The following is a 20,025-nucleotide window of genomic DNA, read 5'->3' as shown; positions in this document are numbered from 1 at the left end:
GGATAGTTAGCAGTTGTTTCAAGAAAGCAATTTAATTAACAGGCAAGCTTCTGGGTTTAAAAATTGAATTATATGTATGTTCTAGCTGCCTGTTCTATAATTCTCTGCTGAGGAGTGCTGTCATTCTGTGCGCTGCGCTCGCGTGAAACTAAACTGTAGTCCTTCTATTTTCATGATATGTCCCGGTTTTTTACTTAAAAATTCTGGTCACCCTACCATAGTCTGATCTACATTTTTTATTAGGGCCATAAAACACCTACCTGCTTATTTGGAAGGCAAGGGAAATCTGTTTATGGCAGTTCCCAATCTCCACTTCAAACGGAGAGGGTGACCAAGGGGGAAACTGTACAAACTCAGCCTTGGCAGTCTTTGTTAACCCCTTCGGTGCTCATGACGGAGCGGTTCCGTCATGAACGCCGGTTGCACTGTGCTGATGACAGAACCGCTCCGTCATGGCCCCGCCCGCTCAATAGAACCTTCAGCACAGCGCGAAAATTCACGCCTCGCTAAAGGAGTTCAAGAGCTAGGCGTGTCGTTTCTTCCCTGCAGGATTTTCATATTTGTGAGACGAGCTGACCTGCGTTTCACCCCAGCTAGGGCTCTCCCTCGCTGCCTGACGAGCAGTCTGCCTCGGTCACACTGAATGCGGCCGACCATTTAACTTGGGAGAAAAATTGGCCTGGCAAAGAATTGCATTCTCCCCCTGAACCCCTACCCTACCCCACCCCTCCCCACATACACCAATGCTCATCTCGCGCTTTAACGAAACTCGCCGTTAAATTCACTATACATATTTTTTCATGAAACTACTTTTAAAATAAAAAATTTGATTTTTAGCGTAAACCAAAATCGAAGCTGCGGGTGACAATATTTTAATAAGTACGAGATGGAGCACGGATTCCAATATAAATCTCTGAACACAAACCTTTACGATTAAAGGTGGGCGTTGTCCCCTTTCCCAGGGGTACAGAATAAGAAATACTGTAATACACGCGCAGCATGGAAACTAGTCTCTCTTACTCTGAAAACAGCATCCTCTTAACAGAGTTCATTAGAAGTCTTAAGCATGTGTACAAACACTGTCCAAAAACAAGATACTCACCAGGATTCATATTAGCAACTTTGAAAGAAATAATAGAGCGCCCGTCGCCGTGATTACATTTGCGGTAAGGTTTGGCGTTGGGTAAACTAAAGTTTATTTGAAGTGGGGAAAGTGTGCCTGGTTAAACGGACGAGCAAAAAAAAAAAAACCAGACCCACAAAGCGTTTATCTTGCGGGAGCTAGCAGGGGCACCATCTGTTAGCAAGTTAATTACAAACAGATGTCGCCAAAGCTCGCTCCCACAAGGGAATCCCCAAACGTGCACGCGTTGTCATTGAAAGCAATGCAAAGCGTACACATTTTTGGGCGAAAAAGCTGATAGAGTCCAAGAGGTCCCCTCCTTTGCAGCACAATGCGTGACCTAAAAATCCCCGTTGTCTAGTGGCTTCTGCCCCCCTTGGGGACAGATGGGCCTAAAAACATATGGCCAATCTGCCCCCAAAAGGGGCAGAAACGGCCACAGTAATCACCCCATAAAGAGAAGCAACCCTTGGCCAAGGGACCGCTCCCCAACAATATAAAAAGAAAAATCCCTGGTGTCTAATGGCTTCTACCGCCCTTGGGGGCAGATGGGCCTAAAAACACAAAGCCGGTCTTCTCCCGCAAGGGGAGCACAAAAGGCCAAATTAATCACCCCCAAAAGGGGAGTGACACTTCCAGGTGCTGCTCCCCTACATAAAAAAACCCCCAGAAATCCCTGGTGGCTTAGTGGGGCACACAACTAAAAATCAGCGGATCTGCCCCAGCCAGGGGCCGCTCCCCGCAAACCTATTCCTGGTGGTCTAGTGGGGCACAATATTTAAAAAATGGTGGGGGGCAGAAACTGGCAAAATAATGCTCCCCATGGACTTAAAAACATAAGGCAGATCTGCACCAAAGGCCAAAATATTCATCCCCATAAAAGAGCGACTCTTGCCCAAGGGGCTGCTCCCCGCAAACATATCCCTGGAGGTCTAGTGGGGCACACATGGCACGATCTTCCCTGCAGGGGGACAGAAACGGCCAAAAACATTGCTCCACAACGGGGAGCAACCCTTGCCCAAGGGGCCGCTCCTCGCAAACAGAAGAACACCCTTAAAAAAAAAAAATATATATATATATATATACTCTCGTTACCTTCACCTTCAAGCAGCAGTAAATCACGAACACAACTTGTGCCAAGGTAGCCTTTTAATTAGCAGAATTCATAGGCAATCTTCAGTCAACGCGTTTCGTTTCGGGAATGTTTTCCCTTGTTCACGAGTGATTGTGGAACATTTGTGATAGGTTTAAATAAACATGTTATGTTTTCAAAACAAAAGACAGTGAAAACAGACTTCCGCTGTTATAAATATAAAATATAAGCAAGTGAAGAAATTGCAGTTCGCTATTTACAATTCATTACTTTCTAAATTGTTGGAAGACAAGATGAAAGGAATAAAACAGACTTTTCCTGTTGGGCTAATATCACAAAATAGATTCAGTTCTACCGCTCATAAAATCTGATTGTCACACACATGTCTGTTCGTTAGGATACATATATTCTTCACCATATCCTTTACTGTGATTCGGCCCCAGTGGGCGGCAATAAAATTCTTTCAGTCTCACACTGATAATTTTAAGGATACATATTATCTTTCCTGTATCTCTTACCAATTAGGCCACAGTGGGCAAAAGATAGTTATTCTCATACATATGTGCGAACAATAAAATTCGATTGTGTTAATCTACTTCTTAGTAGTGTTATATCCTGCACAAGTGGGCACAAACCAGGTAAAAAAACATATTACCGTGAACCATTAACCCTTAAGCCATTGTTTAATCAATGATTGATCTTATTGCCACCTTGGGCACTGTTCTTAAAGTTATGTCAAATAACTTTATTTAACTTCCAACACTATAAAGTAGAAGACAATTCTTGCTCTCTAACTTCTTTTCAAAACGCCGCATTTTCTTACACGTTCTAGAAAAAATACACAAAACAAAAAATAAACAAAACCAATAAACCCCCAATACATTTAAAATACATTTTAAAAGTTTTCGGTTAAAATGAGACAAAAATCTGCAATATTGACATTACATATAATTCAAAAATCTTATCTGAAAAAACCGTGGTAGCTTTCAAACAGTAACCTGTTAATCCATACGTTGTACAATGCAGAAACGCACTCGGTCTTGGATGCTCATGAACTATACTGGATTATTCAACCCAGGTGCATCGCTGTTATGACCTATGGGGACTAGTGTTTTGTATTGTATGATGAGTCTTGACTCCAATCTAGGTATGCATTGTACTCTATTGCCTCCCCTTTCATCAAATTTGACCATGTCTACAACACAGAAACTGAGCAAGTTGGTATTTTGGTTATGGTGACTGAAAATGTCTGGCAATCGGATATGCTTTGTCTGCATTTTTGATTGCCCTGAGATGTTCTAATATTCTGATTTTCGCTTTGTGAATTGTGCTGCCTATTTAACTTTTCTTAAATGGAAAGAACAATGCATACACTGCAAATTCTGTGTTACATGACGTGTGCTCTTGTATCTTAAAGGATTGTGTGTCAGGTGACAGTCTAACCTCTTTGCAGTTACGACTGTTTTTGCAGTCTTTGCAATTTCTGCAAGTGTAAAATCCTTGTATTCCTGCTATCTTTGTTTTCACTGGTTCCACTGCTTTGCAAAGCTGATCTTTGAGGGATTTCGCCCTTTTGAAGGTCACTTGTGGAAAAGACTCTACATATTCTGCAATGTCTGGATCTGTTTTTAGTATTGGCCAAAATTTGCCTAAGCTCTTTTTAATCCTAAATGCATGATTGCTATATGTAGTGATAAAACGAGTTTTATCATTGGTCTGATCCTTTGCCCCCTCTTCTTTGTCAACTAATAATGACTCTCTAGTTCTTGTAGAGACTGACAATTTTGCTCTATTGATGACTTTTTGTGAATACCCCCTTGTTGCAAATCTGTCATTATCTTCTCCTCTTCCTCAAAACTCTGAGGGGTACTGCAGTTACGTTTCGCTCTGAGCAGTTCACCCACTGGGATACTTTGGATGTGCGAACTTGGGTGGCAGCTGCGTGCGTGTAGGAGACTGTTCCCAGCAGTAGTTTTCCTGAACAGTATGCGCTCTAATTTGTTGTCTACTATTCTCAATTTAAGGTCCAGGAATTCCATATTGTCTTTTTCCCAATGGCTTGTGAATTTTAAGTTGAACTGGTTCTTATTAAGAGATTCCACAAAGCTGATGGCTTCGGCTTCTGTCCCACCCCATACAACGAAAATGTCGTCGATGTACCTTATCCACTTCACTACCTTCCAAGTACCATTTCTATGGGGACCTGCTTTGCTCCTTGCTTTGCGGGTCTCTTCATGGGGTACTGGGAAAAGGAAGTAGAATACTGTCCATGTACAAAGAAAAGGTAGTGATATATTCAAGCTCACAGGTAGCACTTCCAGGTACAACAATGCCATGCAGACTCAACAGTTCAGAAGTCGCGGCCTGACGCGTTTCGCTTCATTGCTTTCTCAAAGACCGTTCTCTACTTTCCCTCGGCAATGCGCGTCTCACTCAAATACGAATATGCCGTCTGCTGATAGGCTGCAAGTTCCCACTGAATTGTGGTATTCGTAGTGAGTCGCTAATTTACCCTTGATGGGTGCCAGGTACAGAAGATCCCTGATGCCTGCCCTGGATGGGGCCCCCTGAGTTGGAGAGTCAATAATATCGGCGTTGGTCCTCCCGAAATGAGCTGGGCGATTTCCGTTCCCGGAGCGAAACGCGTCAGGGAGGGCACTTGCTCTTGCACTTTTGCTAAAATAAACATGCACTGCTGGCACTTGGATTAGTGTGATGGCTTGTTTGATGTTTTAAACTCAAACATCGATTATTGGAGAGGTCTGCGCCTGCTGAAACCGCTACCAGTGGCGGTTGGGATTCTTCGTTTCATATATATATATGTATATGTATATGTATATGTATGTATATGTATGTATGTATATGTATGTATATATGTATGTATGTATGTATATGTATATGTGTGTATATGTATGTATGTGTGTATGTGTATATATGTGTATGTGTATATATGTATATGTGTATATATGTATGTATATATATGTGTGTATATATATGTATGTATATATATGTATATATAAAATCTCCGCTCCACTCTGCACCTTGCGGGGTCACTCTCGGGTGGGTGCTTCTTGTGGTGCTGCACCACACTATATCCTGTATTTACATTCTAAATCATGCCGTGGATCGGCATAGCCGCCAGATGAATGCCTGGCTATGGCAAGCGCTGGCGGATTACCTGCTCAATTATTCTAGAAGGGCAACACATGGCTATCTATTACCAAATACAATTCAGATGTCTCCTACTCTGGAATCGTTCAATTTCTAGGTGGCTCAAATATAAAGTTGATGCATGCCTCTTTTCTATTTACCCAGATGTATTGCCAGTTCCTCTCCTTTATTCAATCCATTAGGGGCCTTACACTGTAGATCTATTATATAGTGGGACTCTAGTCTCCGCAACTTCAGAATCCTATCCCCTCCTCTTGGATCTGGTAATACACAGTCTATGGCAAAGTATTGCAACAGATCCCTGTTGCTCATGTTTCATGGAAAAATGTCTGGCTACTGGGTAATTAAAATCTCTATTTACAATAGCTCGCTGGTGTTCAAGAATCCTGATTTTTACAATTTGTACAATGCTGCCAATGTATCGCAACCCACAGGGACATGTGAGGCAATACACGGCATGTGTTGTGTGGCAGGTGAGAAATGTATTGCTAGTTTTCTCTTTTTTTAAGCCCGGTATTTTGTATGACAGTCTAGTGGGCATTCCTGCGGCCCTATGCGCGATCGTGCAGCAGGACTGCTCAAGAGGCATCAGAGGAAAGGAAAACCCTTTCCTTTCCTCTGATGCCTCTTTTGTTTAAATCCCCTACCCCTCCCTGTGGTGAAACTTACCTCCTCTCTTGCCGAATTGCTGGAAGCAAATGTCTTCTAGCGCGTAGGGTTGCATGTAATGACGTCAGTGGACTGTGCGCGCCGACTTTATTAGATGACGTGGAATGGGAGCGCAGGAGTCAGCAGAAGGGCTTCTGCTGGCCTCCCCCGAAGGGTGGCCCACAGGGGAGGAGGGGGTAGCGCTTCCCACATGGGTGGGTTCTAGGACCACTGGGAGCCGTCTGCACATACCCAACGTATTGTGGGACAGCTCCCGGCCGTCCCACGTACGGAAGGGGTTAAATCTTGTCACATTTGCTGTGCATTCAAAGGCGCAAGTCAAGTGTCGGGCTCTGTCTTCTCATGAAGCTTGGCGTTTAATTTCTTTTCTGACTTCCAAGTGAAAAGATTTGTGACAATGATGCTGGCTACTGGGGGAGGTGGTGTGCTGGAGGAAGGCTGTTTATCTAGCACACAAATAATTTTAAATCTGTGTATGAACTGTGCCGATATTTTAGAATATATCCAAATTAGTAAAGCACCAGTGATGCGCATTTTTGGGTAAATGTGAAGTGTGGTGGAAACAAATATTTTAATACCATCAAAACAAATTGATACACTAATGACATTTCCACACTATTGTTTGTGTGCTGTATATTTTTATCTGTAATCTGTATATCTGTGCAAATGTAATGGTTATTTCAATTAAAGATGTCTGTAGTTGCAGTGCACTACCATACATACTCTATATTACCCCATTCCACTCTATAACACTGACCTCTGCGACAATGCAGCACTCCACAAACTCTAATCCAACGCCCCACTCCACGCAACTCTAATCTACTCTGCAACACTGCACTTTATGCCACTCTACGTCAATGCACTCTATACATGCCAGTGCATTGTACCCTGCACCACTCCACTGCCCTCTACTGTGCCACTCCATTGTATGCCAGTGCACTCTGCCAATCCACGCTAATCTACTCTGCACCACTCTGCTCTAACCACTGCACTCTACACCAGTCTACACTCTGTCATTCTACTCTGCAATACTACGCCACTCTATTCTACATCACTGTACTGCTGCTGCTCTCTATGCCTTTGCACTCCGCCACTCTACTATACACCACTGCACTCTGACTTTCTACGCTACTGCACACTACTCTGCCACAACAACAGTTGATGGACAGAATGCAGAACAATGTCCTACATTCACCCCAGTACAGAGACACCCCACTTTATTCTAATCCACTACACCAATCCACTACGTCACATTCTACAGTGCACCTCTGCATTCAATACCACTTCACTCTATGCCTCTTTGCTCGACTCTGCACCACTCTACTGTATGCTACTACTCTACCCCTCTCTACTATGCACAACTGCACTCTAGGCCACTGCAGTCTACTGCCCTGCACTCCTCCCTCTAAGCCATGTCACTGCACACTATTCTAGTCCACTCTGCACCACTGTACTTAAGGCCACTTCGCTCTAGGCCACTCTACAATACTCCGCTCTGACGCTCTACTGCACACTATGCTACTCTAGAACACTACTCCACACCACTCACTGCGCAGCACCCTCTAAGCTACTCCACCCTCCTCTATACCTCCCAAGGACACACTATGCCCCTCCACTCTGACACCCCATTCTGACACTTTACTCCCTCCACGACACTCTGTACCCCACTCAATGACACACCACTTTGACACTTCACTTTCTTTATACCACTAACTTTTAGCAATACTGAACAGTAGACACGCTTTTGTACAACATGGTTTAAACATATTGGCAAAGCTAATAGCTCTTGCCTAGGGAGAGCTATTGGCTTTGTCAATGCTCGTCTCCAAGTACTTTGCAGATTGTGTGCCATCATTCCTGACATACAGCAAGCAACCAGTAAAATCCAGGTCTCTCATTTACCATTACTTTGCTTTTTGGATTTAACAAGCAATCAATTATCCAACCAAATGTGTTTAAAAGTTTACCAGAGTTGGTTTACACCCTTAAACCCTGTTGAAAACATATTCTTGCTGAAAGTGAAGGGCTTACGTGAACCGGAGTGTTATAGTTCGCTTGCCAGCTCATAACTTCCATTTGGCTGGGCCTTTTACAATCAGTTTGAGTTTTGTAGCTGTTCTTTTTCTCGGAAGCCTGGGGGGTGCGCCGGGCATCGGAGCCCGTTGCAGTCCAAGCCTTACTTTTGTTGCAGTCGGAGGCTGGCAGCGGATTTGTCACTGCCTCGCAGGGTTAACAGCGGCACAAGAATGAAGTGCATGGTTTTTGTTGTGCGATTATTTATAGCCCCCGGTGCTAATGCTGCGTTTCTCCCCACCAGCAGAGTTTGACGAGTCGATTCACGGACTCTTTGGGACACCGGCCACAAACGGCGCCTGCCGGACCGCAGCGCCGCTGCCCTCGGAGGAAGACCTGCCAGGGGACACCCCGCAGACGACCCCCATCTTTGGGGGCACCCCGGAAGACGAAGACGAGACCGACCTGGCCGGCAAAGCCATGTCCATCAGAGACAGGTAGTGGGGCGATTGAAGGAAGTCTGTTGGCGCAGGGTTTGATTGACAGCTGGTGGCACGTATGTCCTGCGGGACTGCCCTCTTAAGTAATGCCCAGAAGTGTTACCTCATGCATAACTTTAATGCGTCAAGCTTGTGTCGCTCAAGGTGGTGAGTGTTAGGTTCTGATAACAATATCCAAAGCGTTTGTTTTTGGCATGGATTGCCACTGGTGCCTGATTCAATAATGCAAAACATTTGCAAGTATTTACTGCAGTTTCATTAACATCTCGGCGATGTTCATTGCGTCATACTGTTTGCATACTTATACCAACAATGATAAATGCTTTTTTTGTATTGAAATGGAGTCCAGGGAGAATGAGGGTTTTTATTTATTTATTTATTGTGTGCGCCTCTTAGGCATGGACGCTGAAGTTTGAGATTCGGGAAAGGGTATATATATATTTTGAGTAGGGGCGCCGAGAGAGAGAGAAGGCCCCGATTTATTTTGTAAACAATTTACATTCAGAATCACTGCTGGTTCTTAAAGCAACTTTGCGTTTAAATTCATCTTGAAAGTAAAAGCGTCGGCTCCCATGTGGGCTTTAGCATTACCAATCATATTTTGCGTATACTTTAATATCCCAGGTTAAAGGATGATAATTGTATGCTCAGTCATACTTGCCGAGGGGAGTGTTATATCTCCAAAACCAAGCCTGAAAATCCCAGATAATAATTATAGTTCATGCAGTATAGTACTGTTACGGGCATTCAAGCCTGACCAGTAATTTGTATCACGTGCTACACATAGGTTAATGTTCTGTCGTGTTTTTAGACACGTATGTGCTAAGACCGGATCCATTACAGTCTTGACTACACTGTTCCTGTGTTGTTTTTTTGTTTGTTTTGTTACTGACATTGGCATTTAAATGTATTTTTTGTGAAAGCTCTCCCCTTGAAAACGGCAGATTGGCTTAAATTACACATGGTTTGTCGCTTAAATGAGACCCTACTGATCATTGAACATGCGACTTTGTGGAATTTAATCGTAAGGTAATAAGTTTTCACAACCCTCTATGCTTGGGAGGAATTAGGAAGTGTCTCCATTACATGGGGAAACTCCTTATTTGATGGCCGCATATCTGAATATAATTTGGCTGTAGATCTAATTTCCATTTGCATGCTTCTGATAAGGTTCAAAGGTCATCTTTGCATTATAAAATCGCAGGATTGGCTCCGAACATGCAGTCCACTTTGACAGTATGCTGCCCTTTGCATACGTTTTATGGAGATGCATGGTATGTGGTTGCTGCATCTGTCTGGACAGGTCATCCCTATTCTCAGCAAAAATCGCACTCTAGCCCGTTTTGAAGCTCCTCCGGCAGCAGGGACGGGTATGCTCAGACGTGAGTCCCGTTCTCTCCATGCCACTGAAATCAAGCTATCCTGGCTGATGACGGCTGATAGCCAGAAACCGGTCTAGGATGCTTGATTCCGGTCCAGGGAAGACATGGCTTGGCAGTTAGGGCTGGACTATTCCCATGAGGCACAGGGTCAAGACTGATTTGCATATGGCCATGTCTTGGGGTGGCTTGGTGAGCAGAATAACGATGGAATAAACCCAGATCTGTTACTTGAGGTGACTGTTTAGCCATTGTGCAACATTCAGTCCATCAATTGTTGTTTTTGCCTCCGGCAGAAGCAGCATTAATAAAGGGTCCTAGCTTCACATAGGGGTTGTTTACTTTCTCAACAACTGTGGGAGAGCAGCAAGGTGCGATGATGGGTTTGTAATAAGGTTGTCCAATGCATTTGGTGTGGTAAAAGTTGCAGACGCTCCTATCGGGCTATACTCTTTAGGGGTACGTTTAGAGACTTCTGGCTGTGTAGTTGCTACAAGGACCATACTATTTGATCTAGAGACCCTAAATCTTGAAGTATGGTTCTACTTGTTTGTTCCTGGAGGGATAATGCTACTGCCCACAAACCTTTCACAGGAAGTTGAAAAGGATTAGTTAAGTCATTCAGTTGATCAGCACTCCACCAGCTTGGGAAGACAAGAGTCGAAGAGAGCATGGGGTTGTACGCAGAAGGAGATAGTGGAGGATAGAGTTAGGAGAATAGAGAAGTCCAGTGGGAAGGGATGGAAAAGAAAATTACTTCACTCTTGCATTTTTTGAGGTGCAGGTAGTGAAAAGACATCAAGTCCCGGAGAGTAAAGGAGAAAAATGTAGATCTGTCAATCTGCATAAAAGCATTAAGGCAGGTTGAAGTAAGAGTAGCTAGATTGTATGTAAACAAAAAAAGAAGGGGTTCACACACTTTATCATGTGAGCAAAGTGGTCAGATTTTCCTATTCTAGAGTAAGACACTTGAGAATACTTTTGCTATTTATTGTAACTTTCAGGATCTTTCGCCTGTTTTAGAGATGTGGCAACACCGTGAAAAGCAGCTAATAGGTTAAGGACCCGAATAGCAGATATTTTAGCGTGGCGAGAGAATGTGAGGTGAAAAAGGAATTTAATAAAAACAATTACTATATTTTTTTTGCTGATTCGTGGGCTACTAAAGCCGCTGTGTTGACTGTGTTTAGAGCTATGATTACATTAAGGGATATCTCAAACTGCAAGTAGTCTCACAATGAAGTACTCCTCTGTTTTTGGAGATGGCAAAAAAAACAGTAGGACAGCAGACATTGAAAAGTATGGTTCTGGGAAGTGTTTTGTTACTATTAGTGTATTTGCAATGTCAAACTTGGTTCATTATGTTCCATTTTGTGGCAAAATATTTTTACTGTTTGTATTGATGAAACCTGTTACCGTTACTAAATTGCTGCTATTCATTTTTTTTAAAGTACTCTTTCGATATGCTTCAGAGTAGAACTGGTTATCATCTTTTGTAAAGTGTCTCGAGCCATTACTATGGCCCTATAGCACTTTCATAATCTGGATGCCCTTTTTGTGAGGTTCTGGGATGGCCATCAGTTGTATGTAGATGTATGGTTAGTAGAGATGTTGAGAAGTTCTGAAGGTAAATAATGAATGGTGCAGATTACTTTAGTCTCACTCTTTACGCCACTAAACGCTCCTTTTTTGTGCCTGATACAGCACTAAAGTTACAGCCAAGCACAGCTTCAAATTACGCATCACATTAGCTACAGTGTTCTAATCCCATGTCTCTAGATGGGTACTCGAATATACCTCTGTGTGAAAGTTTGTGCCTCTGGTGTCGGCAGTACCCATTTTCATGTCGGCAGTACCCATTTTCATGTCGGCAGTACCCATTTTCAACATGGAGACTATTGACAGCTGTTTCAAATTTCTTTTATCAGATAATTAGTACCTGAGGAAGTAGACTGATCTATTTAAAGTAGTTTTTCACTATAGTGCACTGGTTCACATATCAAGTATTGAATTCAACTTGTTGAATGTAGCACAGGTTTTAGCAGTTATGCCACCAGGGAATTCTTTGCTCTGAGAGGTTAGGTGGTGTAGTGTTCCGCTTCCTTTTGAACAAAAAACATTTACACTTTCCCAGGTTTGCAAGGGGGTGGGGGGGTTGAATCAAGAATACATTTATGCACGACTTTACCATTTGGTCTTAATGCCAATACTAACGGTACGAATTTGCATGTTAATCTGCTCTGTGCAGAAAGGTTTGCACTTGTGCTTAGCATGGGAAATAAATGCCCATTCGCTGATCACTCCTCGTTGATAAGTTGATTGACACCCTGTTCAGGCTAATTTAAGTTGTACTCTAGAGGTGCGAACAAAAGATGATTTTTCCTAACTCTTCCCCGCCATTGTTTCAGAACATCCGGTCTTCTTTCTTGAGCATTTTACATTTTCCCCATTTAATCCCCTCCATTTTGACAAGCATTTTACAGTTAAGGAGTCCACCAGGGCTGCACGTTTAATGTTTCCTACTACATTCCAGAGGGAAAAAAAGAAACCCCTTGTATACACTGTATCATTTTACTCGCTACCTTTTCTAAAGGCATCCAGAGAGACCATTCAAATACTTTAGTGGTCAGATTTTCTACTGGTGAATTAGCCAGCAGTGCCAGTTTGATCAGCTAATCCACTTGATCACACAAGCACCTTAATCTGGTTTTAGCTGTTCCCATGCAAACGATTCAAGCCGATTATATTTGTAAATTAGAACTCTGTTCACACTCTCGGGTTGATGTGTTTTTGTCCTGAAAGGAGGTGGACCGCATTGGTTCTTTGTTTACAAAGTTATTTTTGGCTGCTATCAAATTGGACTATATTGGTCTGGATTTTTGATGTCACAAACCTTTGAGACCCTCCCACATATACATTAGTATTATTTCCGTTCAGAAAAAAAGGAGTTTGACATATCTCCAGATTTTGTTTGTACATAGTTGTGATGCACTGAATAAGTTGTTGTCCTCTCCATTTTGTACCCTAGTAGTCTATTGTCTGCTTTGGCTGTGGACGTCTCCAAAAGCAATTGGTGCATTTTCCATGTTCTTGACAGTCTGGTCTTTCGAATGCTTGCTTTGATCAGGAACCTTTAAATGGTGCTACTCAACCAGGTTTCTCTAAAGATTACCATTATGCTTTGTCAAGGAGCACGGACCACTTTCAATAGGCTTTCAGTGTTTGTTTGAAGCTTGACTTGCGCTGACTGGAGCCAATACAGCAACATTTTCTTGTGAATTATTTCCTTGATGTTCGTCCTACAGTTTGGAAATCAGATGGTCTATATTAAGACCAAGTCAATGATTCGGTTTTGTTGACTGAGGTGCAGGTACAGTAATGTGCTTCTTACTATTAGGGCTAAACTTGGTCCACAGTCTAGTTACGGCTGCTCACTATTGGCTAGTGCGGTTCCTTTACATGGGTATATGTTGGTTGCAGGTTATGCAACACTGGGCATATTGGTTGTAGTAGCCACATCTATGCAGTTATAAAGCGCCTTGCAGTATTTGGTCTTGCTGCATTGTGCACTGATTAGTCATGGGCTGAAGTGCACAAACTTAAGTTGCTTGATCAGTGTAACAGTAATATTTCCCAATCCTTGTACATACAGTCAATTGAGTAACACAGTATGACAACTGCAAAAAAATGCACACAATTTAATATAGAGCCATCAAATGAGTTTTTCTGGATATTTTGCAGAGAATGTTAGATTGGAAGTCCTGATATTAAAATCATTCCTGGAATAGTCAAGATATTGAAATGGTGACAATATATGACTTGACTAGCGATTTTGTGACGTTTTAACGGAGAGTTATCTATGTTTGAGTGAATAGGTCGACGATGGACTTAGTTGCGCAGTTGGGAGTTACATTCCTTTGTTTTATTGGACGCGGAGGTGTAAATACTTGGATGTTTATGTTCTGTGATTTAATGCTTCTCCTTTGTTACACAAGTGCTCCTACAGACCAATAATATCAAACGAGGCATCTACAAGGTTGGCATATTCTTCCTTCTTAGGTTGGCACTGCTGAAGAAGAGCGGCGAAGAAGACTGGAAAAACAGGCTTAACAGAAAGCAGGAGTACAGCAAGGTGTCCAGTATAGAACGCAGCATCCACACGCAGCGGCAGGAACTTGAGCAGTCCCTTAAAAAGAAGGTAAATATAGCCATGTTGGGAGACGTTCAGTCCGGTCATCCTTTCTGCTTCTGTATGGAACAGTGCACAAACATGACCTTCTTTAGCCGGTTGCTGCAGAATTAAATTCAAAATATTTTTAGTTCTCATTCTGTAAAGTTCTCTGGTTTGCTTCTTTGCACAAAGATTCATTTAGTTGGACAATGCATTCAGTGAACGTGGATAAATGTCTAGACCTCTAATTTAATGTAATAATTTCCCTGAATTAAACGTTCTAGCTATTTTACATTTGGCAACCACAGTGGCTCAGTTCACTAGGATATGACTCTAGATTTACCACATAATGTTACCACATTTCCGACCACCATGCCAGAGGTTTGATGTCTGTCCCATCCTTAACAATTGGGCTCCAGTTCATGTTGTAGATCTCCAGTATCTAAAAATAGGTATGTAGGAATGCAGGATATCTGAATATCCCCTTTTAGATACACATATGAAGTTGCCTTCTACCATTTGTTCAGCTCTGCCCAGGTTTCACTTATCCATCTTGTGTTTAGCTAACATACTTACCTTCACAGCAGGCCACTTGAACAAAGAAACATCGGACTCAAACTACATAAACTTTAACAAGTATAACAGCAACATCATGCATAATATTGCATGTGTTAATATATAATAGAATTGTTACAGTAATCCTAATGCATTTATAGTTTGACCTTAGGTATTTTGAATTGCAGCAATAAGCTATATCTAAATGCAGACCCAAGAAGTCCTAAGTGAACAGTAAGCATGCCATAATTGTTGTAGGTTGCTCACATCTGTGAACTTCCAAATCGCACATCAATTTGAATCAATTGTTTCCCCTTTTCATAATGTTCTCTTAAATCAGTAAATGTCACGTATACCTCGGCGGCCTCTCCGGATCTGTTAGTTTCTCAAATGGGTCTACCTATTGACACCATCAATTCGGACTTGCCATTATAACAAGGAAGATTAAGGTGGTCAGTAGGGGGAAGGAAAGGAAGGGAACAGCGAGGAGGGAGACCTGTGAAAAAAGAGAGGCTTGTTTAGAAAACTGGCTTTAGAAAACAGTTTAACAAATATAATGTAAAAGTAATAGAAATACTTTCTAGATACCTGTAAAGGAAAATAACAAGATCCTGCAATAGCCTTAAGAAGAATGTTTTGTATTAATCAATGTCCACCGGGCTACCACATCTTCTATAAAACTGATTTTGAGTAAACTCAGATCTCATTCATTGGATACTGCGAACAGAAACAATAGGTTGTATACGATTATTATATATATATATATATATATATATATATATATATATATATATATATATATATATATATATATATATATATATTCTATACCAAACTCCTGATTCACCGGATACACTGCGAAGAAACTTGGTATGGACCACAGCATTTATGTTGCAGTGAAATTTATTGCAGGAAAATTAGATCAGCACCCATAGTGCAAAAACCAGTTTCCAGCCGGACTCGTTTCCACGACGTTGCTGCGGTCTTGATCACATGGTATATATTATATATATATCAGAGAAGCATACACTCCAGATACAACAGTACCCACCAATCTTTGTCGTGTATAACGTCATAAGGGAGGAAGGACAAGGCTTAGCATCAGCCTCTCACTGACCCCCTGCTAGAACATGAAATAAAAACACACATGTAATAATTCCAGATGACATATGGTTAGTTCTTTTCTGGGTATCATTCCATAGGTATCATGTAGTAACAAGCACACTATCATTGATAATGTTAGAATATTGAGAAAGTATAGACGTGACAGTGACGTGACAGTATAGCCTTAGAAAGCAGGTACTATACCACATGGTTTCTATTTTTTTTTTAGTTTCCTGTGGCACACACCTCCTGGAAATGGTAAATCAGAGCATATACACGAGCCTTCAAATCAAGGCGCCTTCAGTTCGAAGGACTGGCTTTTGCACAAGCATAAGACATTTGTAGAGATTTCCTAATGCAGCAGGGCCCATCAAAAGCCAAACCACAACGAAACTTGGATGTGGTGTCAGACACCCTTACCGCACCGGATACTTCTCGGAATCCAAACTCCTTCGTCCTCTGTGTTTTCAGCAAAACTGAATAATCTGCGGCGTTTCCTCTGGCTTGGAAGGCTTTCATAGCCTTCTGGGACGTTGCATTACATTTCTTCCTGTGCGCACGTGCCGCACAGGCTGCTGGGAAATGAAGTCTTCTTTTCCCGCATCGGGAATACCTCCGTATTTCCCTTTCTGCCACCATTCCAGTAGACTGGGACATATCTTCCCCAGTTCTTTTCATGCTGTTGTCGCTGGCATAGAGAAGTGTCGGCGTGAGACAAGGTAAGCTTTGTAACTGTAAAATAGTGTTTAATAGGTAATTATTTCTGCGTATAATTTAACAATAAATCATATTAATTTTGAGACTTAAATATCTTAGTCTTCTTTGGTCTTAGATATGCGAGGAGCTCTATTTAATACACAAGTGGTGGATTCATTTCAGCACGGAAATAAGCCAGTACCAAAGAAATTAAATTAAGATTTCCGTGCTAAACACCAGACTTCGTTAGCAGTGGGTAACTGGGTACTCTCAGAAAATTAGTGCAAGGTATTTTAGGAGCACCTGTACACCCTTGAAGTCTAATTAACAAGATACAATTCCAAAAAGACTTGACCCCAAAACAAAAAATGGTAATTGATTAACTGGTGATCAAGTGTTTTTTAAAGAGAAACTACAAGCAAAACAATGGAAAAGGCCAAAGGCAAGGCTAGTCTATGGTGTACAAGTCGCAATGGTGAGAAGGTTGGTCAACATTTTACCTTCAGGCCAAGTATTTTTTCTGGAGATGGAAATCCTTTTATGGTTAAGGCCCTGAGAGCTCCACAGGTCTGGTACATTGGTGCCAAAACTCGAGGCTTCAGCCAGACCCCAAACTCAAACGTTCCAACGAAGGCAAACCTGTAAATCATAGTTGTGTCCCTCCCGACCCACCCTCCCCCCCCCCCCCACCCACCCCCTTCTCGCCGTACTCTTACCTCTGGTGGCCCTTAGCTGACTTTTTATGCTCACTCTCTACATTTGGAGTTGGCTACTTTTGGGGTGTCAGAATCCTCCAGTGGGTGAGACTGGGAACCTTTGAAGGGCAGGGCTTCAGCAGGTTGGAGACCAAGTGTCAATGGTCCTATGTAAGCCTGGAACTTAAAGGCAAAAAGAACTCTGAGCCGGAGGACCAGGGGAAACTTGACCTCCACGTTTGCAACTTCCCCATGTAGCATCATCATCCATACCCAGTCCTAAATGCGTACAAAACCTGACTGAACTCTACTGCAAGTTTTTAGTAATTTCTTCAAAAAAAAAGCTCAAATGCTCCTTGACTCTTAAACTCTTCATGGAGTCCATACTACAGATCCACGGCGGAGACTGATTGCAGCACCAAGAGTGTTCACAAAGTGTCTAGCAGCAGTAGCCGCACACTTAAGACAAGGAATCCATGTATACCCGTACTTAGATGACTGGTTACCAAGGGCATACAAGTACAGAGTCTGCAAACAGCAGATACTCCAAGTAATAGATACTCTACTCCGCTTTTTCATACACTGGGAGAAATCTTCACTAGTGCCAGAACAAATAAAAAGCTGTTCTTGGGGGTGAGAATAAATGCAGTAGTGAGGAAAGTGTTCCCAAGAGAAAAAAGAACAATTACCCTACTGAAAGACACCGCTATACCGGAATGGGCACGCTCTGACAGTGAAGACAGTGGAGAAGCTACCAGTGACCTTGGCTTCATGCATTCACTTAATCCCAAACATTTGCCTATACATGAGAGCATTCCAAGAATGGCTTCAAGCACAATGGTCACAAGCAACGGGAGTTGGAAGGATCTAGTGGTTGTCACTAAAAAAATACAGTAGGAAATAGCACGGTGGAACAAACAGAACATATAAGGGAGAACTTTCACCCAACCAACTCCAACAGTGACCATAACGACAGATGCCTCACCGATTGGATCGGTAGTTCACATGAATAACCTCAAAGTGAGGGGACTGTGGACTCAGCAGGAAGCACTACAGCACAGCAACATTGTAGAATTAAGACAGTGTTCCTAGCCTTATAAGCCTTTCAAAAAAAGCTGTACGGCAAAACAATTCTTATACAAATGGACAACACAACTACCATGGTTAACATGAACCAACAAGGATGCAACGCATTCAGTGGCACTTTCGACTCTAGCTCAGCAACTCTGGACATGGCAATCCATCGGAACATAAACATAACAATACACCTGCCAGGAAAGTACAATGTAGAATCAGACAGACGGAGCAGACAAGCTCCATCATCCCACAAGTGGGAAATAAATCAATACGAACTCATCGTTTTTCACAAATGGGGAACGCCAAAAGTCTACCTCTTTGCAACACCCCACAATGTAAAATGACAATGCTTCTCATCCAGGCAACCTTGCAATCAGTCCCTAGGGAATGCGCTATGCATAAACTGGTCAGGGATATTTGCTTACGCTTTCCCCCCCCCCCGATACCACTACTCCACCACGTGATCCACAAATGCAAATCAGCCACATGACAATGATTGACATTGTATTAATCAACAAGAGCTAGCTACTTGTAAAATGTTCGGTGTCTGTTGGGTCAAAACAATTGCTCCAGTGCTGTATGTGTAAGAGGAGGTTTTCCTCTGTTTGTACCTGTGAAGAGAAATGAGACAAACACAAAGACACCGTTCATAAGTCGCATCATTTAGGCACACAATGGGGATAAAGGTGCCTGGTGCCTAAATAGTGAACGGATCAATCGCCCTCTTTAGCGGCATGTGTCGGTAGTGGGTAAAATGCATTGTAGTAAATACTATGCAGTGTAGGTGCTAGTACCTGGGGCGGAGATGCACAATTCATGGGTGATGAAGGCTAAACTGAGGCACCAGGTACCTTTATCTCCATTGTGTGCCTAAATGATGTGACTTAGCGAGTGCTACACATAAGGTGCTCAACCCACGTAGCCCCTTATTCACCCCTTCACACACAGGTCCTGAAGAAAGCCAGTTTTCTAACCAAGGCCTGGCTGAAACTAGTTGACCACACGGGACGTGGGCGACCATAAGTCTCTCCAACCACGTCCAAAAGCCTTGTTTTTAACTCTGCCTAGGGCCCATCAATAAATTGTTCAACTGTGACCTCTAGGACAGCCTTTTTAACGTCACTCAAGTCACCTCACTGCACGCTCACTTTACAAAACCAGCTCTGCTGTAATCAGGCGTCGTAGCACACCCAAGGCACACTCTGTGCCTTGGGTGGGGCCCCATGATAAAGCATGCCACCAACTAGGTTGGTGAGTGAGGGCCTTCATAAACTAGTTTTTTCCCCTCCTTCCTCAAAACAATTGTTTTGACCCAACAGACCCAACATTTTACAAGTAGCTAGCTCTTGTTGATTAATACATATCCCTTGGGGAAACGAACTAGCTACTCACTCTACATTTTGATTACAAGCAATGATTGACATTGCCCTACAATCGGCGAGGCCGACCTGGTTCTCAGAGATAATGGAGATATCTCCGGGTTCAATTCACAAATTGCCATACAGACCAGACTTACTAACCATGCAAGAGGGAAAAGTGCTCCACCCAGAATGAGAGAGCCTGAGCTTCGCTGCAGGGCTCCGGAGAACATAGTTTGTGCACCTAAAACTGCCAGCAAGCACAATGGCAGTTATAAGAGAAGCAAGAAAGCAGACCACTAGGAAACGTTACACGGCACAATGGAAAAGATACTCTATGGTGCCTCAAAGATGGTTTTTCCCACAAAATCCCACAGGAAAAGACCGTGCTGAAGTACTTAACACATCTACTGCATAGTAA

The 20,025-nt window shown here is 42.6% G+C and overlaps 1 protein-coding gene across 30 annotated transcripts in view; it reads left to right on the top strand.

The window, feature by feature from the left end:
- Positions 1 to 20,025, top strand: part of SVIL (supervillin) — a 761,399-nt gene that overhangs the window by 524,624 nt on the left and 216,750 nt on the right. For 22 of the 30 annotated variants that reach the window (XM_078663371.1, XM_078663368.1, XM_078663382.1 and 19 more), the window contains 2 exons: positions 8,374 to 8,566; positions 14,008 to 14,146. In XM_078663371.1, coding sequence (XP_078519497.1) covers positions 8,374 to 8,566; positions 14,008 to 14,146 — 332 coding nt within the window. The remainder of the gene's footprint in view (positions 1 to 8,373; positions 8,567 to 14,007; positions 14,147 to 20,025) is intronic. The other 8 variants (XM_078663380.1, XM_078663378.1, XM_078663376.1 and 5 more) reach the window with 1 other exon arrangement.

This window comes from Lissotriton helveticus, chromosome 10, assembly GCF_964261635.1.
Source record: "Lissotriton helveticus chromosome 10, aLisHel1.1, whole genome shotgun sequence".
Taxonomy (NCBI): Eukaryota; Metazoa; Chordata; class Amphibia; order Caudata; family Salamandridae; genus Lissotriton; species Lissotriton helveticus.
The sequence above is the reverse complement of the archived record's forward strand: the minus strand, read 5'-3'. Positions and strand labels throughout refer to the sequence as shown.